At 39.4% G+C, this 27,423-nt stretch overlaps 1 protein-coding gene and 1 long non-coding RNA gene across 2 annotated transcripts; one reads left to right on the top strand and one right to left on the bottom strand.

Moving 5' to 3' along the window:
• Positions 1-12,354: 12,354 nt before the first annotated feature.
• On the top strand, positions 12,355-20,137 carry LOC121887293. The gene is made up of 3 exons (XR_006092955.1): positions 12,355-12,657; positions 14,336-14,432; positions 20,050-20,137. It is a non-coding gene; the product is annotated as an uncharacterized LOC121887293 (long non-coding RNA).
• fbxw10 (F-box and WD repeat domain containing 10) lies at positions 16,652-26,521 on the bottom strand. Its single transcript, XM_042398015.1, has 12 exons — positions 25,797-26,521; positions 25,258-25,419; positions 24,390-24,520; positions 24,162-24,269; positions 23,967-24,073; positions 23,642-23,845; positions 21,701-21,822; positions 21,082-21,236; positions 20,790-20,932; positions 20,362-20,520; positions 19,967-20,265; positions 16,652-19,864 (listed from the first exon to the last, which is right to left on the bottom strand). The coding sequence occupies exons 1-12, from the start codon at positions 26,308-26,310 to the stop codon at positions 19,149-19,151; spliced, it is 2,820 nt and encodes a 939-aa protein (XP_042253949.1). The 5' UTR covers positions 26,311-26,521; the 3' UTR covers positions 16,652-19,148.
• Positions 26,522-27,423: the final 902 nt, after the last annotated feature.

Genomic DNA, 27,423 nt, shown 5'->3' with positions numbered 1-27,423 from the left:
GAATATCTACTGCTGAGCAAGACCTGGGTCCAAAGAGCATGTGTAAATCTCATTAGCTGTATATCCAACTGTCCGAGTCATGCAATTACTAAATTATAAATGTGAAATTAATCAGAAAAAGGGCTTGGTGTTTGTGCAAGGGGATTAATCTTGTCCTTGTTACGCCAACGGCAAGAGGCATTATTCATGAACCCTCCATTTCTCACTCCCCCCCCCCCCCCCCCCCCCCCCCCCTTCCTGGAATGAGAAATATAACTCCGAGCCAAGAGTAAGCATTTACTCTCCAACTCCGCGGACCCTGACAAAACAGAGTTGTAATTATGTGAAATTATTGATATAAACAAACTGATGAATGGCCTTTGCACTCAGTGTGTTTTTTTGTGTGATGTATATGTGCATGAATGTACAGTACTTGAATGCATGTATGTGAGAAGGTGCATTTTTGTTCGAATAAATTGGATGTTTGCCCTTGAGTGAGTGAGCAAATGAGCTACTAGAACAGGTCTTTGTTTAGGTGAGAGTAATGTGGAGTGGATTGGGAGCATTTCTTCTTCCAAATCAATACAAAATAAATATTATTTCATACCAAGACTATTAAAGGCAAAGGAGAGGGGAGTTACTATTTCTCATCAAATGTGAAAAAAATAAAGTCACAAATGAAGAATACTAAAAACGTCGAGGTTAGAAGGTACTCGAGACTGGTCGTAGCACTTAATTGAAACCGTACTGCTCTCGAGAGAAAATATCTGTGCCAAACGCAAATCTGCTTGGCAGTAAAGGGGAACAGTTAGGGAATCTTTAACGGGCCACAATCCATTACAGAGAGTCATAAATGTCCTCGGGAATATACACATCATCGTAGAGTGGGATGTGACCGTACCCTCGCAAAGACTCATCCTCATTTATGTGTCCATAAGCTGAGCTTTTATGAGGACTTTGTATAAGTTTGTGAAAGTAAAACTGAGTCTGTGTTATGAGATTCCTAATCTCTGTGTATCATGTTGCACATGTTCTTTGGTAAGAAGATCCTGGGAACACAAAGTGCTGCTACCTGTTTTCAACTATTTTAAAGAGACAAATCTTAATGTAAAAAGGGCTGACTTGTTGAATTCTTCAATTTCCTTATAATAATAAAAAAGGGATGGTTTTCATTTTTTCCCATAGCATGTTGAACATATACAATGAGCTCATTGGAGTCCATATAGACCTCAATCTCTGCGCTTTGACTCCACTTACATTCACGTCAATCCTGGTGATATATTCAAACCTGTAACAAATTACTCACTCCCCCACTGCCCTGCTGACGACAGGGGCGTCTTGTCTCTGATTGGTGGGCTTTGCTCTCATTTGTCTTTGACACCCAGCGCTGGCCAGCCAGCAGTGCCATTCATCTCCTGTGTTGTCACTGGCAGACCCGGAGAGTCATGCTGTGAAGGGAGAAGTCTGGTCCTCCTTAGTAACCACTGTCAGTGCCAGGTACATTCTTTGTCTAAGAGACTTGTCAGGACCCCACAAGTCTACCTACGCTAAAATATGATTGGCAGATTTGTTCAGGTGCAGCTGTTTCTCTGTATAAAGCCTGGTCTGTATTGTATATTACAAACACACATATTGTGTAACAGATTCTGTCTGTTAAAAAGTGATTTTTAGTTGATAATAAATGCTTCAAGAAACCATTACAGCTACATTGTCAAAATATCGACATTGCATAACAATTTTGTGTCACAAGACATTTGCACAACACAGACAGCATGTGGTGATGACCAGTCAGCCATCCGTGTAACAAGCAGAGGATTTAATGAGGCGTCTTCTCCCCACATATCCCGATGTAAAAAAGAGGTCACACAAGCTTGTATTTAAACCTGTATTTTTGACCTGTAAACAGATGTGTTAAATCAAGTTTCCCCTTTAAGGATATGACTGGCGATATTTTTCTCAAGTGCAGAGGCAAACCAACAATGAACTGATTATACTCACAAGTACTGCATTTTTTGTGTGTGTGTGTGTGTGACCTCCAAGGTTCTGTTTACAGAGCCTTGCTAGCCCGTTGCGCTACATATCACAACCTCTTGACTTTGTAATACCTTGTAAATTTCTTAAAGAACTTTAGAACAAAGTCAAGAGGTTGTGATATGTGGCATAACAAGCTAGCAAAGGGCTCTAAACAGAACTGCTTTCCTACCAAGCAGCAACTACCACTGCTCAGCTTGAGGCTTGACTGCCTTCCAAAAGCACGAACTTCTATCTAAAAATACTAAGTCAATAATTTTTTTCAACAAGTCATTATGGTCTCAATCGCTAAATTCGGCCACTCTTAGAAGTGTGCTGTTGGTTATTTTAGAAATGATTGCTCCATTAATCAGATTTGAAGAGTTATAGTAGCTTTGATGTCTGCCATGTGGGCGTTGTTTGACAGCTGTGATTGACAGTTTGCTTGATTATGATAATTTAGCTAAAGTAGCTAACGTTAGCCCAAGTGTGCACTGCTCGGGTGCTAGGGTTTGCTTTGGTCCAAGGTAGAGGGGTGTGGTTCCATAGCATGAAAGGTGACACCCCACGCTTCTTATTTGAAAGGTCCTGGTTCCAAATGGAACAGATGGCACCGACCATAAACAACTCTCAGCCTCAAACCGGTTCCAATGTAAACCAATGAGTGACGTCACATCTCGCTACATCCGTCCTTATATACAGACTATGGTTACCAGCCAGTTTTGGCTTTTCACATGAGATTTGTTGACAATAAGATAAATATAGAAAATCGCCAGCCATATCCTTTAAGTAAATGTGGCATTATCACAGTGTAAAAACACTCCACTACAAGTAAAATGCATGCAATCAAAATGTAAGTAAAGGTATGGAAGTATTATCAGCAAAATGTACCTTTTGAAATTAGGCACTGATTATACAGGCAGAGTACTGATGCATGTTAATGTGAATGTTGGTCAAGTTCCAGCTGATTTGAACTACTTTACACACATACGATAACAATGTATTATGTTGTATTATGGTCACAAGTATAGGTCAAATTAATGTAGAGTAAAACATTTTCCCCTGAAATGTAGTGATATAAAATCAAAATTGTGTTTACTCTTAGTACAGTACAGGAGGAAAGGTAATGAGTGAGTAAATTTGGATTTAGTAAACAGTATGTAGTGCACGTAGTCATGATGGTTGAGGTTAGGGTCAGAGTAAGAAAATGCATTATGTCAAAGAGTGTATGTGTGTCTGTGTATACAGATCATTACTGAGAAGTCACATTAGGTCCTGTATGGTGTCAGGCCTTTGACACCATGACCCCCATCACCCCTCTGTCACCCAGTGCAGACAGTCTGCCCTTCAGCAGTTTCTGTTGTAAATAAGTCAAACCAAACGAATTCAAAACGAATAGGCTGATACAGAACGGCTCGCAATCAGACCGCTCTATTAGGCGAAAAGAAGGCTGGAGGAAAAAAAAGGCAAGTCGCCAAACAATTCCTCTGGTGCTCATTACGTTTTCATAATAAATAATGTTTTTTTAATGATGACCTTTGAAACGTGGGGTAAAAAATGGCATGTCCCTTTTGTTCTTGTGTCACCATCCCCCCCTCCCCATAAATTACACAAATACACTTCAGCTCACCACTTTCTGAAATTGGTTGATCCCAGAATGTTAGAAATAGCCCCTGTGAAGCTGCTTCAAAAGACCCATCTGTACGAGGCACTGGCTGGTGCCACTTCATGAGAGATGGCACGGCTTCACATGTATGAACTGAATCCGACTTTAAACATGAAATTAATTTGAAAAAAAAAAAAAAAAATCAGAGTCCCTTTCTCTTTCTTGCTAATCTTATTGCCATTGACGTATGTATGTTCAGCATTATTCATAAAGCGTTCTTTGATCCTTTCCTAGTGGGAATGCCAAGTTTCAGAAAAGCACATTCCAGGTTTTACAGGCAATTTTATAGGCACACCTGGAAATTGCCCCATAAGGGTCACAAATTGAAATATTATGAGTGTTACAAATCTGCTCAGCACCCATCAGCCATGCCAAACAACAGTCCTGTCGAATACTAAACACTTTTAACTCAATTTGTATCTGACATCCAGGTGCAAAACATACCACATCATTCTCTTTCCCCTCGACCTCAGTCAGCCTGTCTCTCCTCATCCTCACTCTGTCTCTGTACGAGGTGACTGAGACAAATTTCAAACTAAAGTACCTTCGCTCTCTCTCTCTCGCTCTCTCTCTCTCTGTGTGCATCTACTCAGCTCTAATTCTTCAGTAAACTTTCTGCATGCTATAAAAAGACAGGGTTATCTATCCTTTTAGTTGAGCCAGGGTAGTTTATGGTCACAGCACTTCTTCTGGATCTCTGCCACAGTGTGAGGAGTCTGAGAATTTTACAGAGAGAGACAGTGACAGAGATATGCGGAGAGAAAGAAGTGCATGTTGACATCTTGTTTTTCAGTGGTGCCCATAATGTCTTCAACACATCCAGCTCTGGCTGAACTCCTGAGCGGTGAGGAGAAGAAAATGTGCTTTAAATTTCTCTCTGTGCATACATACATGAGAATGTATAATACTTATATATCAAAATGATTCAGGTTTCGTTATTTGTAGGAAAGCAGTCAAAACAAACATATCTTGGACCAGTCTTAATGGGTTGTCCATTAATCTCCACGGCCTAAAACCCCTATTCATCAGCGGTTGTTGTCATCACTATGTGTGTACTGTATAAGGCGAAGGGCTCTGGTGTCGCTCTACTGTGGAGCTGCTGATGGCTGAGGAATGATAAGTGGGGGGGATAAAACTTTGTGGGGGTACACGGCGGCAAAGAGACCCTCGACCACTGCAAAGCATCCAGTTTCAAGACTTTCAAGAGGCAAACAGAGACCCATTCAAAAATGTCTTTCTGGTAAAGAATCTCAATCTAGAATAAATATAATCACACTTGGTCTTCACATGCACAGGTGGCTCAAGGCTGAGATGTCCCCACACATGCTTACACTAACATGTACTAGTGTAATCCATGATCCAAAGGTAAAAATGAAAACACAAGAAAATGTTTGTTAACATAGAGGGAAAACAGGTATATATTTAAATTATGATTAGTAGTACAAGTGCACATTTTAAATTAATAAATCAAATCATGAACTAGACAATAAATGAAGCAAAGCCTGCAAGATAGCATCCACCAGCATCCCAGCATCCACCTGTAGGCTCTGAATCTCCCTGAGGGTGGGGGTTGTTATCGTCACCCCCCTTCTCCCTGCCATACTGAGCTTGGTGCTTCCTTGTGGGGAGTGATGAGTCCAGAGCCTAAAAGCCAAATATAAACATGATCATCTATTGCATGTAAATTGGGGCCCTGAAATTTCAACGGTCGGTGAAATTACTGATTTAAGAACGAACTCTTTTTTATTTGTTTGCTCTTGTTTCATCGGGTTTGATTTTATGAGATGTGAATGTTTGGAATTGTCAGATCAGACTTCAGGATGTTTGATTTTTACAACAGGACTTGAATGCAGCCAAATATTAAAGCTAAAATGATTGCTTAATGGATTAAATCCTAGATCTGAATTATCACCTACTCTAATTAAGTGATGCTTTTAGCTACATCAGATTCTATCCAGTTCCGTCTCTTTTAAGATAACTTGCAAAGAGACAAAGAAGAACAATCATAACATAACCTCTTTCCAACAATGGAAAAACATTAATTAGAAACTAAATTTGTCTTTTTTTCAAGTATAGTGTATGTATTCAATGCACAGAAATTACTAAGTGAAAGATTTGTTAATACAAAAGCCTCTTAAACTCTGAATCATTGTCATTATCTCTATCATATTTGACCAAAAACAGAGAATTTTTACAACGTATTTGTCAGCTGGTTTTTACCGATAAGCGAGCGATATCTCACAGCGAGACATAAATCATACTTAACTGTATTAACTGTGTCTCCTTCATGGTTGTTCCGCAGAGTTCTGTTTGTACTTCAAAGGCTCAGCACCATATTTACGCACAAAATCTGCTTAACCCCAGGACAGTATGACACTGAAATCTAAATATGCCCACCCTGCCACATAGAAAGACTAATTATGTAAGAGCAGAGATTGCTTTAAAGGATTTTGTTACTAAGAGGAACAAGAGAATCGAAATCCATGTGGCACACTGAAGACCCATGTCTGATGCATACCTGTTCATCTTCATCTGAACGTGCCAGGTCTGTCTCCTCATCACTCACACGGCTCCTAGCTCCTGATCCCAGTGCTCCCAGATGAGTCTGAAGCACAGCTGGAAGCCTCTTTTTGGCTCAGACTCGTCCTCCTCCGCATCACTTTTTTCCATTCTCAAACTGTGAGACGTGCACATTATCAATTCACTCCCTCACAATGATGATGCTTGAGGAGCATGTCTGCCTGTTGTCATTGTAAGGGGAAGTGCATTAGAAAATAATTTAATTGCCGTTCACTCTCAACCTTTCCATTCCCGCTCCTGCTGTTTGTTTGTGCTGCTCAAAGGGCCACGTTGCCATGGCACCTATCTGCATTTTTCATTTGGTGTTTTATCATGTGGGCATTCTCCACTTTGTGGGTCTGCAGATATAATTTCCTTTTATACAGTCAATTTTATGGTTGGCTTTGCTGTTTGCTTCACCCTGAGGGGTTGCTCCCTCAGAAAATGATTGTGGCTCTGTTTGTAAGCTGGCTATCTCTGAAAGAAGTGAGCAGGCTAGAGAGCGGCCACTTGAAAAGCTTTATCTGCATAAGTGTCATATTAGACATGCAGATCCAGGTGATCTTTGAAAAAAAAAGGTGATCTTGGTGACCATAACAAGTAATGTAAGATAAAGACATTTAGTAGTTCCATCAGCAGGAGAAATCATGTGCTCTCTTCTCCAGATCTGACCACAGTTGGGATAACTTCTGATTAAAAATGTGTATGTTTAGCTTGTAACTTTCCACAAAAGAAGTCATTATAACAGGAACAAAAGAGGTGCATTTAAAGGTTTTTAGTATGTTATTCAAACACATCTAAAAGCGAAAATGTTTGTGCCTGTTCCGAATGGCAACACGCAGAAGGTGAAAAGCATGCTATCACGGAGAGGAAGACTTGATGAATTGTAACGCGGATTACAATGCACACTTTTGTACATTTTTTCCCTGTTGCACGGGGTTGTACATATGAAAAGTGACAGAAATGGTTGTGAAAAGAATGAAAGCAAAACAGCTCGTCAGTTGTTGCCTGAAGAGGACATGAATATCAAATTGTCCGTTTTGGAAAGTTACAAAAATAGTCAAATGGTAAACTACCAGCCACACTGCAGCATCTCAAAGTAATAAATTATCTGCCTTATCAGCTTTGCCTTTTCAGGATATGGTCCAGATGAATGCGACTGGTAAACTCAACACGGTCTTTCCCAGGAGTACTTGTCAACAGTCCAAACAGTAATTATCCAGAGCAGAGCTTTGTATTTTGAACTTTGTACAGAATTTTGTCTACACAATGCAACGGCCTTCCCTGAATCATTTGGGATCTTAAGAAGCTCCCCTTTTGCAAGTTTTTGCTTTATTTCCTCCATTATTTGCCCGCTAGCTCACCAGGCTAATGCTAACACATTGGCTGTGCTCTGTTTATCTTCCAACAACACAACACACATTGATGCAGACAAATGGCAGAAACTACAACCCAAGCCTGACCTGAGCTGGAAGCTTTACGCAAAAAAACAGCCCTGGTCAGGATGCTGAATTCTTGTTGCAAAAAAACTCACCTAAATATACATTTAGTCATGCAGTGTTCTTGAACTTTCGATCATTTTACATGATATTCATGAGCAGATGGAGTTTGCCAGTGGTCATGGAATAGCAAATGTTTCAAATTTCCATTTTTCTGAGCACTTTGAGGTTTTAGAAACACAACCTTCTCCTTTAACTCTTGGCGAAAAGTGAGTAAAATAAGCTTATTTCCTAAAATGTTGAACTATTCCTTTAAAATGAAAGTATATCATAGTATCACATTGATTACTCGGTCATAAGCTTCATTATCTGTGTGTACAACATTTTCATACTAGTCTTCCTTGCTTGTGAACGAACCAAAACCAATCGATTGTTCTTCAGCGAATCTATGTGCTCTTTAAAGCTTTACACATCATCTTGTTCTTTATCTTACAGTACAAGTCTATGACCTATTTTTTTTTAGTGCTCTCTTTTCATGCCCTAGGCCCTGTTAGCACCTTTTTCATCATCCGAGGCGTGTTTATATGTGCTGTAACAGCACAAGTGGTGCAGCCACTGACCTACAGCGGATTGTTTACATTTCAGAATAGGCATGATAAGTGATTCTTATCCTTCACTCTGTTCTTGTATATTGCTCAGTGTGGTTTGATATATGTTATTCCTTGCATGTGAGTTTGAACCACACGCATAATGAAATGCCAGTGGGCAATAGTAAAATAAATTAAAAATGATAAGAACATAAAAATAATTAAAAACCCTGAGTTTTATTTCTGTTGGCTGCCAGCAAGGTCATATTATTTGTGGGGCCATTTGGAAGTGAACAGCATGTGTGTGGCACGCCAAACTGATAAACAGTCCTCTTCAAAACTAACATTTCATCCTGCTGTCGAGCGCTCAGGAAAGAGCACCGTGTTGACAATGGAACACGAAGTGGATGTGGCACTCATCCTTCTTAAAATAAATGTAAGCCGCAAACATCACATCGACATACATGAAAAGAATTCGAGGCCTTGCCTTGTTCCTCCAACATTGGCAGCGCCCAAAACACTGAGAACAAGAACCTCCTGGCACGGTTGTGTTATTGTTGCAGAGAATGAAAAGGGTGTGAGCCAGGTATACAGAGTTAGTTCAATAAAGCTTTGACCAAAAACAGCAAATTGAGTGGAAAAGATTGAGCCCAAGCCAATTCTGTGTCTGGGAGTGCCCTTGAATATGTTTCCTTGCAGTGTATACTCTGTGCTGGTATGAATATTTGCAGGTATGCATACAGAATTACAATAAATGAATAAACTGTGGAAAAACAAAGGGTCAGCAGTAATTTGTCCACATTTCCATAAAAGCCAGACTATGGACAATTAAGTTTATGGCATACTCAATGCATACTCAATCCAACAGTGGCAGGAGGAGGAGATAGAAGGAGTCAATCCTTTGCCAGTATACAGTATCACTACCAAAATCTCAGGTTTGATGGTTCAGCCCATGCCAGTAGTTCCCGGAATGTCTGTCTTTCCATGTGGGAAAACTTAACCTCAAGATTTGAGGGGATTTGTTTTCACCTACTGTCACGTTGACGGCTAACCCATTTGGGACGGATCAAGCGAGCATGATGCCAGAATCCGCTGTCACGTCTTCATGCCACTTGAGAGAAGACATTTCCAGAGGTAAACACTGAGCTGAGTGGAAGCCAGTCAAATATGGGATATTCACATGGATGTTTTGGAGAAATAATCCCGGCGCCTGTTTCCGTGGATATCTCGACATCTCCGGAGTGTTTTTCACGACACACAGTGATCCCAGATGTGGCCTTTGTGCCGTCGTCCAGCCCGGCACTCACTCTTAAGCCGCCTGGGACACGCCACTGTTTTGGTCCTAAGAGTCACGGGTTCCCTTTTTAAGGCTACATGCTGTTTATACAGGCTATGCCAATTGGATCCATGATTGCATGCCACTGGTTTATTTTAATTAGCCATGGAGAGCAGTTCCGATGGATTTGAGTGTGACTCACCCCTTTTTCAAAACATTAGTCTCCACCAAGTCCCACCGTTGCACTTTGAGGTTGGGTTTCATTTCAGATTAGGAAAAAGGAGGGGTCATATATACTGTATGTAAGCAGATGTGTGTGCATTTATGTATGTTTGTCTTTGTGTGTTAGACAGAAACTAAAGGGGTTAGTGAAAATGTAATGAACTACACAAGTGCATTTATTTTTGCGCTAGTTTCTTTCTCATTAGTTGTGCTTCCCTTTTTTCTGGATAAACCAGATTTGCAATTTCAGCAGTCTAGCTGAAAGAAATGTCTCTACTCATGAAAGTGCAAAAGATATTCAGATTTCTGTTACTTCTCTTGGAATAGCACACTTTTAATTGTACATTTGGTTCAAACAAATTACATTTTACATTCAATTTACTGCACTCAAGGTGGCCATCCAACTCATCCATCATTCAAAGTCACAAACACAGGAATATTACAGTGTGATGATCCTGCAAATGAATAAGAAGAACTACATTAAAAAACACACACCTTCTGTTGCGAGGTGCCTGCTCACATCATCATCATCATCATCATCATCATCAAGCAAACTTTGATGTCTAGAACTTTTAATGTAAATCCTAAAAAGTGAAATTGATTTCATAAAATAAAGAAGGATTTAATCAGAGTTATGAATGTGCGGCGTTCCCCTCCCCTCTAATCATCGTGTCAGCCATTCCCACAAGATTAAAAACAGATCAGCTGTGTACTTCAGCGGCGTCACATCTCTGCTTTAACATCTTCTCTTGACATTTAAAAAAAAAAAAAGCCAAAGTGTTTAGACTGTGTTCAGCGTGGCAGATGATGAACTCATTTTCTTTTTGTAAGCAAGTAATCATTAACTTGTCTGTTGTCTCCGCACCAATTTTTCAACCATATCATTTCAAAATCATAACTTCAATTATCTTGTGAAAATGTCCAAATCTGTTTTCTCTTCATCACAATTAATGATGTCATCATAATGTGAGAACAAAAAAACTGTTTTTCTTGAGTTTAGGCCACAAACTGTTTTCATCAAGAGGATGTTCCTGTATTTTATACATCAAGTCAGAGATAATAAACACACCAGTCAATGAAGGTCAGCTTCAGATGTGTTATTATGTTACTTTATGCTGTTCTATATGTCTTAATTAACATTATCTTAATCTTGTTTTGGATGTCGCTTAATTATTTTCATATATCAAAACAAATATTTGCTGATTTATCGTTGTCTTCATGTGTGTAGAAAGCCTAATAATGATTAGTAGAGATTCCAAAATCCCAAAAGTTTCATATTTTTTATAACCATCACATCAAACTTTATTCATTCATCAAGTTTTCCACAGCAAATCCTCAAACCCAGACAAGAAATCACAACTATCCAAACAGATCTGGTATTTCCAGATTACAGCACAAAGTTTTTTCTTTAATACCTTCCTTTTGTGATTTAACAAGTTCAAATTTCATTTAATGTCTGTGGCATTAAGATAGTTTATCTGTCTGTAGAAGTGACACAGTGTGACAAAAAGGGTTGTGTTCCTGATTGCAAGCGTGACATAAATGTTACAAAGGTGCCAGCATAAATCGACACAAATGTCATATATTTGTTGAGGTACAGAACCTTTATACACTGTAACAATACTGCGGATAGCATTTTGCCCCACTGACACCGGCAAATCGCTTCCACTGCCTCTTTGGCAGAGTGCTTCTATTTGATTCAAAACACATGAGCTGCATTCGAGAGGTCGTAAGCTCCGGCTTCAAACTTGCAGTAAAGATGGCTTTTGATGTGGTCACATCAGTACACAAACGTAGACACTTGCAGAATGACAAGCGTGGTCTGACATTTCTAACTTGTCACATGGTATCAGGTTTCCTTTGTGTACATGTGTAGTGGCTTGGTGTTTGGAAGGAGCGTAGTAGAATTGTCATGGATTCTGCTTTTTTTTTTTCATCAGCCAAAAGATCGTAACAGATATCCTCCATTCTTCTTGTAACTTTATTTTCTGCTTTCTCTATCTCTACCTCTTTGCAACCTCCAACATGTTGTTTAGACATGATGTGAGTAGGAGTGTGTGTGCGCACACAGCACCATATAATAAACCAGCATGCAACAACTAAACATGAAATTTAGCTTTTTCACAGCCCCTGAGAGGAGTTGTAACTAGATAACAGTCCTATACAACACACACTTGTTATGCCCTGCAAAATGTAAGATATCATGTGCAGAGTGTGTTGGAAAGACAATTCCAGCTATGTCATTCTTACTTCATGCTTTTATAGTTGAACAAAAACAGCGCACCAACCCAGCGCCTCGGCAGAGCACCTTTTAAACACTCATAACTGTTCAAAGCTGCAGCTGCGTGAGGATCAGTTACATTCTTTATCTCACCTTATAGAGCTTTTCCGAATGAGAACTATAAATTTTCTGACTTGTGCTGCTCAAGAGCGGCCGTTTGTGTATCTGCAGTCTCTATTTTTTTAATCTCCTTTCTTCACATAGGCTTCAAATTAATTTTCTCGCAGCTGTTAACAGACGTTGAAAGAAAAAAGGGGTTGTAATTGTTAAAAGTCTACGGGGGGAAGGTTACGTAAAACACCAACGGAGTGAGAAAGCAGCTGAAACCTTGCAGTCATGGCGCTCTAGAGGAAGAAGAGTGAAAAATTACTGGCAGGCAGATTCATAAGTACAGTAGAGGCTTTTCTAGTTAAATCACTAATAGTCATTTAGTCATTAGAAACATAAACATCTTTGAAAGAAAAAATGTGATTAGCAGTTAAAGGAGACATATGCTTTTTTCTGGTTTTCTGTTATTTATATACTGTTATGATGTTGGATATCTTTGTTAAACAGGGTCAAAGTTCCTAATTATTAAGGAGAAAGGAGCTAAAACAGCCGGTTTCAGACAGAGGCTGAACTGAGGCGCTGCAAAAAGGGTCAGTATAAGATAAATAAGAAGGTTTTTGAGCTGTAAATCATGAAAAGATATTGCAGTAGAGCCCAAGAATAAAAATATAGACCTGTTAATGTGCATAATATGTCCCCTTTAAACAGAAAACAAGTGAATATTTTGTGAAATGGTGTACTTTCAGTTCATTTCATATTGAAACCTAAAGAAAGTACATGTGTGTATCCTGGAGAACTTGTTAATTCATATGAGCCCTCCATTTTTTTTTTTTTTTTTCACGTCCATATCCATATCACACATCATGAAATGCATATCAGACATGTCAGCCGGGGCCAAACAGATGTGTCACCGGGGGTCTTATTGCAATTGGAAGGACGTGAAGAAATATTACAGAAATGTTAAACACGGCAGACCCAAATATGACCAGGAGCCGTATCATCCAGTAAGCCTGAACGGAATGTCTGTGGGTCAGCTATAATACAGCTCACTACCGCTGCCTCTGTCAGCCTATATTTGTTTTTGTCCTACCAAATTAAATGGTAATCACCTGATAATAAGACAGCCACTCAGGAAAGAAACAGTCTAAATGTCAGTATGCACAGAAGAATGTCAGTAGTCAGAAAATACTTGTCTTTTTTTTTTTACCGCAACAGTTTTCAATTCCTTACTCATCCAGCTTGGCACATTAAAATAACAGCCTACACACTGAAACAATTATGGGAATAATACAGGGTGTTTTAACAGCTGTAGACTGGGGGAGGGCAGGGTGCGAGGCTGCAAGATTCGATGGATTGTGGAATGACAAGAGAGGAGAGACTATCACGCTGCTCACTGCTGTCTCACTCACTCATGACAAAAAAAAATTTCGAAATCAAACAAGTCTGAAATAAGCCTTTAATTTATTCTGCCAGTAGAAGGTTCAGTTAGATGTGTGCTGTCGAGTTGTTTCATCCAAATCAACTCAATATTGTGTGTTTATATTGATATATATAGAGCTATGAATAGTTTTCAGCGTCTAAGGTCAAATGTCAGTGTTTTCCCTCAGAGTGAGAGATTTCTTAGCGGACAGGTGTTTGTGTTCAGTGTGCTGTTAGGCCCATGCAGTTTTCAAAGTGACAACTGATGAAAAATACTATTGTGAAATTCACTTGTTCGCTCTCTTGTCAAGAGTAAGATGAGAAGATATCACTCTCATGTCTGTCCACTAAAACTGAAGCTAGAGCCTGCAGACAGTTAGCGTAGCTAACTACGCTCCAAAGCTAACAAAATATGCCTACCAGCAATTCTAAACCTCACAAATTGACATATCTTTTTTTTTTTTTTCAGTACTCCACTTAAGACTCAGTAAGACACCAAAAATTCACCACAGCAGGTGAATAAATTCCCCATGAAACCACAAGTTGTCATTTTTCTATTAGTGCATGGATTTAAAAAAAAAAAAGATATGTAAAATTAACACTAGAGGTGCCGGTAAGTTGATTTTTTACTTTTGGAGAGAGCATTGAAGTAGTTTTTTCAGTCTCTGTGCTAGGCTAAGCTAATCACCTGCTGGCTCTAGCTTCATATTTAGCATACAAAGATGAGAGCAGTATTGATCATTATGACTATTGATTACAGTTAATGTTTTGGCTTTGGGTTTGCAGCAGCAAATGTTACCATGCAGGGTGATAGTTGCTGATTTTAATCTTTGACATTTTCCCCTCCAGATTATCCCAACCGGCCTTGGAGTTTAAACTTTCTCCCTTCAAGTCACAAGACCATCAGGTTGCAAAAAGGCTCTTCTTCATCAAGCAGCTACCCCTCGTGAGTATGACTGATACTCGTCTCTCCACACGAGCCCCTGGGAAAAGCACATAAGACGCTCTACCCCATGACCCAAAACATCTGCTGCTAATATGGGTCAGTTTTATCCGCAGGTCTCCTAAAAAAAAATGAAAAACACAAATGACATGAATCAACCAGGCTGCGTGTTATTTCCCAGCACTTGTGTCAACATGCTAGAGAACCTGCTGAGCTGTGAAATATCTAAGCTAGGACACCCGTTGGTTCTCCCCGGCTCCAAAAAAGGCTCTTCCTGGGCCAGGGTCAAGCAAGGAGAGAGTAAGAATCCCCACAGAGTATTTACTGTACAAACAGCAGTCAAGTTATCGTGTCTGGAAAGTGGCATTTGTTGTGACTGTTGCAAAAAGATTCAGCTGCAGCGTCGCAAGAACTCTCAGCATTGTTAAAAGTCACCCAAATTGCTTGAATACGCTGGGGATCTATCTTAAGTCCTAATAATGTGAGTTAGAAATCTTAAGCTGCAGTATGATAACCTTCTGAGAGAGGACTATAGCGGGCCACATCCATCAGAATTTCCATTCATTGTGATGCAAGGGTACCAGAAGTTCACCCTACACTGCAGTTTCTTGCTCGCCGCAACTTAAAGATTCACTTTTCAACAAAAAATGCACCCATTTCACAATCAAAATCCAGCTGTAAACTCCCCTCTCTTAAAGTGAGGTTTCGTGTGTGGGGGCATGAATGTGCAGTTGTGTTTTTGTGTTTTCACCACGAGCAATGAGGGCCTTTTCTTATCAGGTACCGTGACCTCTCCAAACAGCGAGAGCCCTGCTGGTATCAGGATTCAGAGGAGAGCAAACATCTGTACTTGACATGAACGAGCAGCTAATTGTTTGTCAGACTGTGATTGAGTGCATGACTCAAACTATGAGGAAAGCACTGATAAAGATGTCCATTAGCAGAGCTCTCTCTCTCACTGTGTCGTCAGTGTGTTGCTAAACTCACAGCTTTAAATAGGAACACTTACATTTACTGTGGAGATGGTATGAAAGCCAGTCAGCATTTACTGTATGTGACTATTTCATTATATATTTTTCAAGTAATGCCTCTTCGGTTGGATATCAACTAAAATACAATTGTGTCCAACACAAGATGTCTTATCCTCCACTGCAGTTTTGGGCCCACTTAAGTGTTTTGTTCTTCTTCTGTGGTGCATGAAGACCTTAGTAGTGCTGCGTTACAATTAATTTTCTGTTCGTTTTGTAGCAGGAAGTAGAGTCAGATGCTGTTTTGCCGTAACTTTTCCTGTGTGAATTGCCTTCTTGTTCCAAGGTGCCACTCCCCCCCCCTCCTCAGACGATATGACCTCTAAATAGGGAAGTTTTATGCAGTTGACCTTTGACTTTCACGTCTCCGTATTTATGTCTGAGAAAATAGTGAAATTATGACACTTAACACTGTCGCCTGCATGTGTCTGGAGTTCCTCTGTGAAGACTGGGGGCCATTGAGACCACAGGTCAATCCATGACACCCCTCTCTCTTGTTTAATAATGGTGCACTGGAACACATTCACATTGTCATGCAATGAAAACCTAAGAAATACCGTATTCAAACGGCTTGTAAGAGTTTCACACTGCATTTAAATTTCACTCTAATTTGCTTATATGAAAATTTAATTACAGCATTATATAGAAAGAAAGATGGTAAACTGTAATTTTACATGCAATTAACACTAATTACAACATCAAATAATTGTAGTCATACAGTTAACACTAGACATTATTTTGATAAAGACATGGTGAGATGTCAGTCAAAAAAACACAAAAGAGGTGATATTTGAACTGCAGAAGCATTGATAATTGGTTCAAACATTCAGGTCTGAAAGAGGTCGATAACACAGTGGTAGTGGGCCCCCCAGAGGACAAGTGCTAAAACTCAGTGCAATCTGTGAATAATGGCACAGAGACATCCAACTCTAAATGTAATATATGCCATAGCCTCTGGTGTTAAAGCAATATAATTTAATCAGAGCAAAGTGTGTTTAATTTTGATCTTGTTTGTTTTTGTGTAGGTCTTTTGTATAGAATATGTCTTGCTGATAGAAAATCTTTTGCAATTATCAGAATACATTCCTGATGTCATGGTGTAAAGACAGATGGTCTCACAGTATAATCAGTCAATTCATCAATGAGAAAAGAAAGGTTTTAACTTAATGAAATAAACACAAATAAAATCGAGAGTGGGGAAAAATAAATCTACCTTTAGCATTACAATGTCACAATGGCTCTTTATACAGAGTGAAGCATAATCATTTACATCAACCTCAAATAATTCAGGTGTCACCTTTATCAGTCTTCTTTGACATGTGTTAGCACTGAACCATCTGTAACTAACAACTCAGCACAATCATCTGTTGGGGTTGGGAGGGGTTCGAGTACACGAGGAGCCAGAAGCCAGCAGTAGCCTCTTTGATCATCTTCCTGATGTGTGGTCACAGTGGTTTCACTCTACTCTTTTTGGCTCAATCAAGGGCCCTTGAACACACTGAGGCTCAACTCCAGAAAACAAGAACCTGCCCGCTGCAGAGGCACCACTGAGATCCAATCAATGAGCAATCAGATTCCCCCTTATCTATTTGGCTTGGCTGTATGTGGATGTTAATCAGTCCCATATCTCGGTAATGGTGTTCCTGTTAATTGCCTCCCGTCGTTGTGGCTATATCCCCTTTCGCTTATGATCCCTATCTGCAAATGAGGTCAGAAAGGCATATGGATCTTGTTTCCAGCCTGGCTCTTCTGAGTCCTTACAGGGGACGGTTGGAAGGAGCCCTGGCCGTGTGGCCTGGCATTTAAAGCTGTCCTGAGATCAAGGCACTTGTCGTCGCTCCCATGTGTTGATGTCACTGCTCTGTCAGGCCTTGAAGTTCTTCATTATTATCCTTGTTTAAGCCTTACTTTGGTTCTCCAACAGTTTCTAAGAAACAGCAGAGTATACAGCTGCCTTTCAGAACAATGTCCAGAGTATGTTTTCCACAATGGGAAAATTTAGTCTCTGTTTTTTATCACAAGTCAGTTCCCCATGGGAATGGTTTGAATTGCATATTCATTGAGCCTTTGCATCTGATGCCCATCTCGTTAGACCTGATAACGGTGTGATATCTGGACAGCTCCAGGGCAAGTCAGCCACCCGTCTGAATGACATGCAAATATAAAACAATTCAGATCACAATTTGGTTAATCACATTCTCTGCCATGACTGGCCTGGACTGACCTGATCTGAAATGAGGGTTCTAGTCTAAGCCAAGTTAAGAGTTCAAACCTGCTACTGACACAGCATGACAAAAACTGAAAAATTAATTTGACAAATGAACTATGATGCAAATATGCGCCTTTGGAGATGGAGATTCATGTAGAGTAAAGGTCAACTAAGTCATACTTAACCATCTTTTGTCACCCTCTCTCCAACCTCCAACCCTTAAAACCTTCTTTCACTGTGAGGGGGTTAACTGTCATTTCTTTCAAGCTTCTCTTCATGCATAAATAAACCTGTACCCTCCTCTCCCCGACCAACCCTTGGGCCTGCTCTAGGGAGCATAAGGTCTAAGAGCATTCCTCCATGAAGACTTTCCCTTTTCTTACTTTGCTTTGATTTTACGCTTATTATCCCCCCTGCAGCTCTGCTGGTCTTGGACAAGGGAGTCCATACCTGATGAAACAATGGGGGGGCTGTGCTGCCTGACGAAGCTAAGCTGAGCTTGGGGTGGCAGGAGGGGATTGCATTGTCTTTCTACGTCACACCGCCACAGGAGGAAAAGGGGGAGACACCATTATCCCCAGTTTTCTACAGACCAAATCAAATTAGCAGCAGACCTCTCCTGAAAGAAGAGACTCTCCAGAGTGGGCAAGTCAGTTCTCCTCATAACCCTTTGTTATTCACGGGTGCCCAGCTGTTGTACTGCTGCTGTCAAAGCAGAGGGCCTTCCCGCCCTGATCTTCAACCTCCTCGCCCCTAATGATGCCCTCGAGGCACCAGGGCTAGAGGGCAGGTGGCAGGGTGAAAGGTCTCTCTGGATGGGACAAACTCATCACACTCTGATGACTTCACTGATCTTGTTTGAAGTACCACAGCGGCTAAAGATTTCTTGTTGCTTGATTGGTGTAGGGATGTGCTTCATGAAAAGAAACTCTCTGGTACAAACAGCAGGTTTCAGTGGCAGGCGCTGATTATTAAAACTGAATTTAAGACTACATGCTTGAAAAAGCATTTTTGTAAAATTAAATACAAAAAATGGAAACACAGGGAAAAAAATCATTTTTAAAACAGTCTTCAAAAATATGAAAATACTACTTTTTATTTTACAGGTTTTTATGCAACTAAACTCTAGAATCAACCTACCTAGAAAGACTCTATAAAAGCTCAAAACCATCAACTACAAAACTACAGGCTCAAGATACATTCAGCCTTGGAAAAAGAAAAAAAAAAAAAAAGAGAGAAAATAAAAAACTTAACTTTGACTTAAAACCTAATGCCAATTGCAAAACAATAACCCCTAGCCCTGCCATCATCAGATGATACAATACTGACCCCTAGTGGTGTTTTAATGAAACATCACATTTAAAAAATAAAGTCAGATACACAAAGATGTCCAAAACACCCATCGCAGAGTGGTGATAGAGCTCTGCTGACACATTATGTCATAAGACAAATAATAAATCATCTGTTGATGCACGAATTTCTTCATAGTATCTTATCCTTCTTGGACAGTTTGTGCTCATAGCTCTGCATGAGTTCCCTCTTGGCCCGGACACAGTCTTCCAGCTGGGTCATAGTGAGCAGCTTGAATCCTCCCTGCTTTCTCATTGGATCCACGGGGCAGATTCTGGGCAAGCTGGTACTAGTTTTAATGCAACATTCTTGATTAAGTAGCGGTCTCATGAGGATGCGCTCAGGAGACTGTGGCTTCTCTATGGCGCCTACCCTCTTTATTGCCTTCTGTAACTTCTTAGAAAATAAACCAGGACGATGCCTCATAGTGACGTCAGGGGCAGTGGAGACGTCTCTGCCTTGCAATGTGTTTGTCATATTTTGATTGGCAGTTCTCAGATGTGGGACGCACGTCTTGGCCCTCCTGTGAGGACCATTATGTGTGTGCTGCAGTGGACATAACAGAGTCTGCAGGCTCTGTTTAAGTGCTGATTGGGGCTTTGGGTTATGGAGGTCAGAGTGCAGTGGATCCCGAGGTGAGTGAGGACCCCAGGAATCTCGGAGCTTATCGTTGCACTCCATGTTGATGCTGACCTCATCCGTGCACTGCGCCCTCTGTATGGCATTTACCCTGAGGATGATGGAGTCGCGTGTCAAAGGATGATGAAGACCCCTCTTCTTTATCCTATCGCACGTCGCCTTCTCACTCAGCATCATTGAATTTTTAGAAGACTCGCAGCGTTCTCTGACTACAAGGGAAAAGTATAATTTACAACAAGAACGTACTGATCTTGAAACATATTTCTCTACGCCCTAATGGTATTTCCCTACAATCTATTGGTTGATCTTACCTTGTGCTTGACATTTAGTGGGGGTAGACAGGAAGCGGGTGCGGTAAACTATCTCAGCTCTCTCTGGTTTCTTGCCTTTACAGTTGTGCATATTTCTGGTGGGTGAAGCCACCTGTGCCATGTGATCTTCCCCGACAGAAGTAAACGGAAGCTTTCTGAGGGAAGCTGCAGATTTCTCAGAAACCAAACCACCCTGAGCCACCACATCACCCTGGCCTCCCTCTGCTGACTCTGTGTATTCCCAGAACACTTTGGCAAAGTGGTAGAGCTTCACACTGGATGCCGTGTTCACTAAAATACTAAAGGAGGATAGAGAGGCAAAGTATGAGAGACAATAATAACAGTAAAATAACATTGCTCAACAATGTTTAATTAAGTGGAATGCTTTGAATCACCTATTCTCACAGAAATGCAGTGACATTATACGGCCTGCTTCAGCCTCTGCAGTGATGTCTCTCAGACAATCTCCAGTGAGGAAATTAAATATGCAAATCTTTCCATCCACACAGCCAGTGACAACACGGAGGTAGGTCAGAGTCAGAGATTTTACCTCCCTGCAGAAAAGTCAGCATTCAACTCAGCATTTTCGGTTTTTAAAGATAAGTCACATCTTTTTTAGGTTGTGAGTAGTACAACATTTTCTACTGTCAGGAACAGGAAACAAGATAGGACAAGGTGTCAAAAACCTATTAAAATATATTGAAGATAAGTGTAGCAGAATGATTCTCTCATTCTCCTACATAAGGAATTGCTGTGTGATCAGAATAAAAATACTGAAGCAACTTTCTGGGCATTTTTGCATATCGGCTCCGTAGGTGCTTACTTTGGGTGGTTGAAGGTCATAAGACACTCTTTAGCGTCACAGTTGATGCTCCATGCCATGACCTGACCGTTATAGTCCCCAGACAAAAGATGCCATTTGTCGAAGAACAGGCACTTCACTGAGCTCCTGTGAGCATCAATCACCTTTGAGAAAGTGGTCCATTATGCAACAAAATGAACAAAGGTAAGTATTAAAAGGCAGTACACTGTATAGTTTGATATGAAAAATAATTTGTGATTTATTAAAAGAGACTCTATTGTTCTCCATGTAGACTCAGGGTAAATGTTCTCACCCTGAGCAGTGCTGCATTCTCCATGTCCCATATTTTAATAAGGCCCCGATCACAGCTGCTATAGACTCTTGTTGTGTTGATCTTCACACACTGGACAGAACTGGGGTGCTTGAAGTTGAAATCCTCAAAATACTTCCCCGTGTGTAGACTCCACACTGGCAGTGTGGTAGCAAAGTTGATTTGCACAAAGCAGTAAAATAAGCTCAATTCAAACTGAAGGGTTAAATTTTCATAATTTACTACATCGATAAAGTTATGGAAGTTATAAAAATGTTCAAAGTTTAGAATAGAGAATAACCAAAACCAACAACTGGTGCACACATGATCCTGTTTTATGGCATGAACAGTTTTATTCTGCTTGAGTATTTACAATCATAAAATAAACCAGGACGTAAAGGATGTAAATGATTACATTTTACTGGTAATCAAAATGATTGTGAGATTTCTTTCAAAAAGCTCAGAAGAAAGTTCAAAACATAGATAACTTCAAGATGATTGTTTGGTCTAAGATTATTATTATTATTATTATTATTGTTATTATTAAAAACAGAAGGCAAAGATGGCAACAAATATTGACAACTGTCTACAGAATGCTAGAAATCCTTTGAGGGTTTCTTACCTTTTACTGTGCAGTCTTTAGCCCCTGAGACAAGTCTATCAGCATGAACATCCAGGCAGTTGACAATGCCAGTGTGACCATACAGCATCATCACACACTGGTCTGTCTTCAAATTCCAACACCTACAGGTACACAACACACAGTGCTGCACTAACTGACAATATATTTACTAATGTTATTGGTAAGAAAGTAGTAAGTGGACTACTTATAAATGACACAAGCGACCATCTGCCGGTCTTTGCAGTCATTCAGAGCTGTGTTAGAACCAACCAGGACATTAAAACTTACAACCTAGTTAGACACAAAACACAAGGTGCAATTAACTCTTTTAAAGAAGACCTAATGAAACAAGACTGGAATAAAGTCTATGTGGAGGATGTAAATGAAGCCTATGAGACATTTTTGTCCATAACAACCGCTCTCTACGAAAAAAACTGTCCTCTAGTAGTAAAACAGAAATTTGCTGAAAATCCATGGCTAAGGGAATACAAAACACATGCAAGAAGAAAAATTTATTATGTAAAGAATTCTTAAAGAAAAGAAGAAAAGAAATAGAACACACATACAGACATAGACATATAAAAGACAAGACATATAAAAACAAACTGACAAATATTATGAGATGCAGCAAAAGGGATTATTACAGTAAATTGTTGGAGGACAACAGAAATTATATTAAAAACACATGGAAAATATTGAATGACATTATTAAAAATGGAATTGGAAAAACAGGATACCCAAATCATTCCCTGTCAAAGAATAATACAACTACTAATAATATGGATTTAGTTGCAGATGAATTTAATGGGGTTTTTTGTGTTGGTCCTAGCCTGGCTAAGGAAATTACAAAGACTAATACTAGAGATGATGTGGATAGTAAAAATATTAATGTAAATAAATCCATGTTTATAAGGGGAGCAGATGAAAAAGAAATTATTGACATGTTAAAACATTTATGAATAAGAAGTCTACAGACTGGAATGGATTTGATATGTCCATTGTTAAAAATATTATTGAGTATGTGGTGAAACCTCTTAATATTTGTAATGAGTCTCTACAAACTGGTGTATTTCCAAGCAAAATGAAAACAGCTTAAGTCAAACCTATATATAAGGCATGAGACAGACGTGTACTCTCTAATTACAGACCTGTTTCTTTACTTTCACAGTTCTGTAAAATGCTGGAAAAAAATATCCTATAAACGATTATCACAAAACATAATGTACTGTGTTAACAGCAATATGAGTTTAGATCTAATAAGACAACTTTGTTAGCACTCGTGGAATTTGTGGAGGAAATATCAACGGCAATAGAAAATAAAAAATATTCAGTGAGGGCATTCCTGGATCTCAAAAAAGCATTTGATACAGCTAACCATGACTTATAATTGAAGAAATTACAAAGATATGGAATTAGAGGGGTAGAACTCTCTTGGTTAAGCAGTTACCATGAGAATATTAATACATGCAAATAAATAACTGTAACTCACAACTACTGAAGGTTACTTGGGGGGTTCCCCAGGGCTCAGTGTTGGGACCATTGTTGTTTATTTTTGCACATGAATAACATATGTGGGGTTTCCAAATTATTAAAAACTATTATTTGCAGATGATACAAATTTATTTTGTTGTGGTAAGAATTTAGAACAAATTTTTGATACAGTGGAAAAAGAAGTGGAAATGCTAAAGAATTGATTCTAACAAACTAAAACTGAATTGAAGTAAAACAAAACCACTTATAGAGAACCAACAAACACACTTTTTTTTATTAAATTAGAGACTCTAAAATTTAAAGGTTTGGTCAACTTTGAAACTAAAAATCAATTAGTACCTGAAAGTATCCAAAAGTTGTTTCAAATAAGAGAAAGTCAACATATACACACACGCACATATACATTCACAAAATTATAATTATGACTCTGAATCATCATCCCATGCTCACCTGATACTTGCATCACAGCTGGCAGTCATCAGCAGGTCTCGCTCCTCATAGAGCAGCACTGCCCGGATGCTGCTGACGTGGCCCTTCATCACCGCCACAGATTTTGTTTCCGATGCCACATAAAACAGATGCACCACGCGGTCTTTGGAGCCTGTGGCCATAAATGATCCACCTCTGTAGTCTACCACGCGATGAGGGTCCTCTCTGTCACACCCAGAAACACACACACTTGTATGAAATGTATGTTTTTATTATAATGTGCAGGGTTTAGTTAGCGTTCTTAAAAATATGCTACATAAAAAAAAAAAAAATTGAACACACTAACTTGTTAAGCAGCGTGGTGGTAAAATATGCACCACAATAAACATTTCGCTCTTCCATTTGCACTGTTCTGGTTTTGATGTTGGCGTAAGCAGCTTGAAAAGGCTTGACCTGTAAATCCAACAGAAGATTATCGATTGACAGTAGTTTTCTGGTACAAAAAGTGATGATTATGAAGGTTTTTCAGTTATTTGATGACCTTTTTGACACCAGAATGAATGTCCCCCCTCTCATGATCCTTGACAGGTATGAGGACTTCAACGATGTTGGCATAGGTAGAACTGACTAAATGAACACCTTTGTATCGCTAAAACAGAAAAAGGATTTACTGATTTGTTATTTTTATTAAACAAAAAAACATTTATAGAACATTTAAACATCTGTGTAATTATGTTATCATCACACGCTTGTTACATGCTTGCCCCACCTTCATCATTGCCTTCACTTGATCCTGGAAGATACTTCTGAAATGGATTTCCTCCATGGTTTCCGCTGCGAGGTGCTTCCAGTATCGACAAACCTTCTGGCAGCGTCTCAGAGTATGTTCATCTAGTAGACCTGATAGAAGACACACATGGACAGTATAATATCTACATGTATGTACAAGTTTAAAAGATTAATAACAGAAATACTTTAAAATTTACTCAATTTAAGGATGGAACTGTTTTATTTTTGTTATTGATACAAATACCAAATGCAAACTTAATTGCAAACTATCATTATTTCCTCGTCATCACTTTGTTTTGTTCAATATATTCCTTAAGTAAAATGTCACAGAGGTTGCTTGGAGCAAACAGCCAATCAGTTGCGTGGCAGGTTTTGTTGCTCTTATATCCAAGGGTTACCCCACTTGAATGGGATGGATTTAACAAGAGCATTCTTGAGTAATGAAGTTACATCCCCATGGTGCCATTAGCCTGGCTTAGATGCTTTGTATTATCGGTTTATGGACATGTCAATGCACACTTCAAAGTGAACACGGAGACTGAAAAGTAGATTACACTGCTGATCCACCAAAGTAACACTGTTGAAACAACTGCATCTCGTTTGCTTATGGATACCGTTTCCTTTTGATTACCTGTGTGACTGTGTGTATTTGTGTCTGAATACACTATCTTGTGCTTAAAACACTTAAGTGCTTAAAAGTGCATGCTACCAAATGAATTTGCAACATGTATACTGTTTTATGATGCAACACCATATTATATAACATTTTAACTCACTGAAATCAAGAATACAAATAGAGACACTGACAATATTGCAATCATTTCATTATTGCCTATGTGTCAACTTACCTAATATCCTCTTTGACAGATCAACAGGAAGGCAGCCTATGAAGTCTCGGTATCGGCTGACTCCAGACACAGACTTTGAGGATCCAGGGACTACCATAAGAGCAGGGTCCTCTGAGTCTCCCTCACTGACCTGAGGATGTTGATTTGTGTTGGGGCTACCCACTGAAAAGAGAGCATGATTAATGATAATAATGATAATAGTAATAATAAAAACAGTCAAGCCTGCCTCATATGTCATTGAGCAAAGATGTTATTTCACTAAATCACTTCATAAATGAAAAAGCAAACTGTGCCACTGTATGTGTCCTTTACTGGCATCTAGCGGCACCAAGTAGGAATTGCACTTGTACTGCAACTCCATTACACACAAGAGGCTTGTAGGTGAGTTTGCACACTTTAAAATCCAAATTATTCTATTACGTTTATGTAAACAGTCAGTTGCAACAAAGACAAAATATTATATTATTATGTTTTACTCCTCGGCAGAAAGAAACACTATAATCCTGAACTTAATGATGTTGTTTTTGTTGTGTTCTTACCATTAAAGTGCAGCAACCCTCGTTTTAATCTGACTAGAAGCACGCTGGTTAAATTAGCGACCATGCGTAATAGTTCCGACTCACAGAGTGAGAAAAGACGGCAAAGATACCGTGATTTAATCCAGTCCGGGCTGCTACTGAACCAGTCCCAGATTTCATTCATGTCCATGCCGACTGGTTTACCATGCGGCGCTCGGTCCGGACCGCGGCGGGGGAAATCTTGAGGTGAATTTGGACTTCTGGACCTGGCGTAATTGAACAACGTCCATGATGTTACACGCAGGACCCTCTGGACACTTTCCAGCACTTGGACGTTTCCGCACCGGAGAAGCAGCTCCACCACGAATCTCCTCTTGAATTCATCCGACACCCTCCACAAACGCTGGATGGAACCTGGTGGTTTGGGGGCAAAGACGCAAGACGGGCACATCCCGCACATGTTGGGGCATCCTTCCGCCTTACTGCAGCTGAGCTCGCACACCGACACACTTCTACCACACTTAACGGACTTCATCTCGATGCTGTGATGAGTTGTTTGTGGTGCTTTCTGTTGGCTGCGTCGTTGCCAGGCAACAATTGTCTTTTTTTTCTCTCTCCGAACAATATCAACAAACTCACAGACATCATTCAGGTGGTTGCCAGGCAACAAGTGGCAGCAGGGGATGGATGCTCTCAAGGGAGTTTAGCCCATATATCATGGACGTATTAAGGATAATTATGTTATATTATATAGTATATTATTGTATTAAAGAGGTAGCACGTTATCGGTGTTATTGCTGCTTTTCTCACCTCTCTTTGAAGTTTGTGTGATAGATTTACGCTATATTAGATATTGCAATAAAAATTTAGTTAGAATAGGTCATTTTCAGTACTGTGTAGCATGTTTCATCACACAACAACCAAAGGCATCCCTCCAGTGAGTTGTGCACGAAAGTAGGTTTGTTTGCAGCTGTAACTTATACCACAACGCAGCAGAGTAATATAGTTTTGTGTTTTTCTTTAGTTTTTATTTTTATTTCATTTTTGTTTTCAATTCAGTTTAGTTTCAGTTAGTTATCAGAGTGGGTTTGTTCGTTTTAGTTTAGTTTTTATTGTTTAAAAATGTTTAGTTTTAGTTTAATTTGTATTAGATTCAGTATTAGTTTTAGTTTTTTTTATTGTTATTATTATAATATGGGGGGTATTTGTCAGGAGCAAGATTTAAGAAGTTCAGAATAGGTATTACAATACAAACACAAGACTTTGTGAAGGCAATTGACTGTAGACAACCCAATCCCAATAAACATGCACCAATGCCTCCTCATGCTTGTTGTGTTGACAAATGACCAAACTGACAAATTATAAGTACACGATATCGTTTCAGTTAGTTTTCGTTTTTTCTAAAGTCTAGTTTTTATTTTTATTTCAGTTAACTAAAATGTTTTTCACTCATAGTTTTAGTTTTTAGTTTAGTTTTAGTTAACTACTGTAATAATAACCTTGCAACGTAGTCCAATATAAGGTGGATATATCTAACAGTATGGTGTGGAGGACATGGCAATAAGCAAAACTGCTGTGATTCAGTTTAATGGCTGTATGATATAAATTACAGGGAAAAGCTTTTTGTCCTCTTGAAAGGAAAAAAAAA

Source organism: Thunnus maccoyii, chromosome 20 (genome assembly GCF_910596095.1).
Source record: "Thunnus maccoyii chromosome 20, fThuMac1.1, whole genome shotgun sequence".
In the NCBI taxonomy this organism is placed as follows: domain Eukaryota; kingdom Metazoa; phylum Chordata; class Actinopteri; order Scombriformes; family Scombridae; genus Thunnus; species Thunnus maccoyii.
Note: the sequence above shows the minus strand (reverse complement) of the source record. Positions and strands in the feature narration are given on the sequence as shown.

Coding starts and splice junctions, on each gene's coding strand:
- fbxw10 (XM_042398015.1), bottom strand. CDS start 26,310: ATGAAGTCCGTTAAGTGTGGTAGAAGTGTGTCGGTGTGCGAGCTCAGC. Junction 20,933..21,081: donor AGAATGCAGCACTGCTCAGG/GTGAGAACATTT, acceptor ACTTTCTCAAAG/GTGATTGATGCTCACAGGAG. Junction 20,266..20,361: donor CTGCATTTCTGTGAGAATAG/GTGATTCAAAGC, acceptor ATCCTCCTTTAG/TATTTTAGTGAACACGGCAT.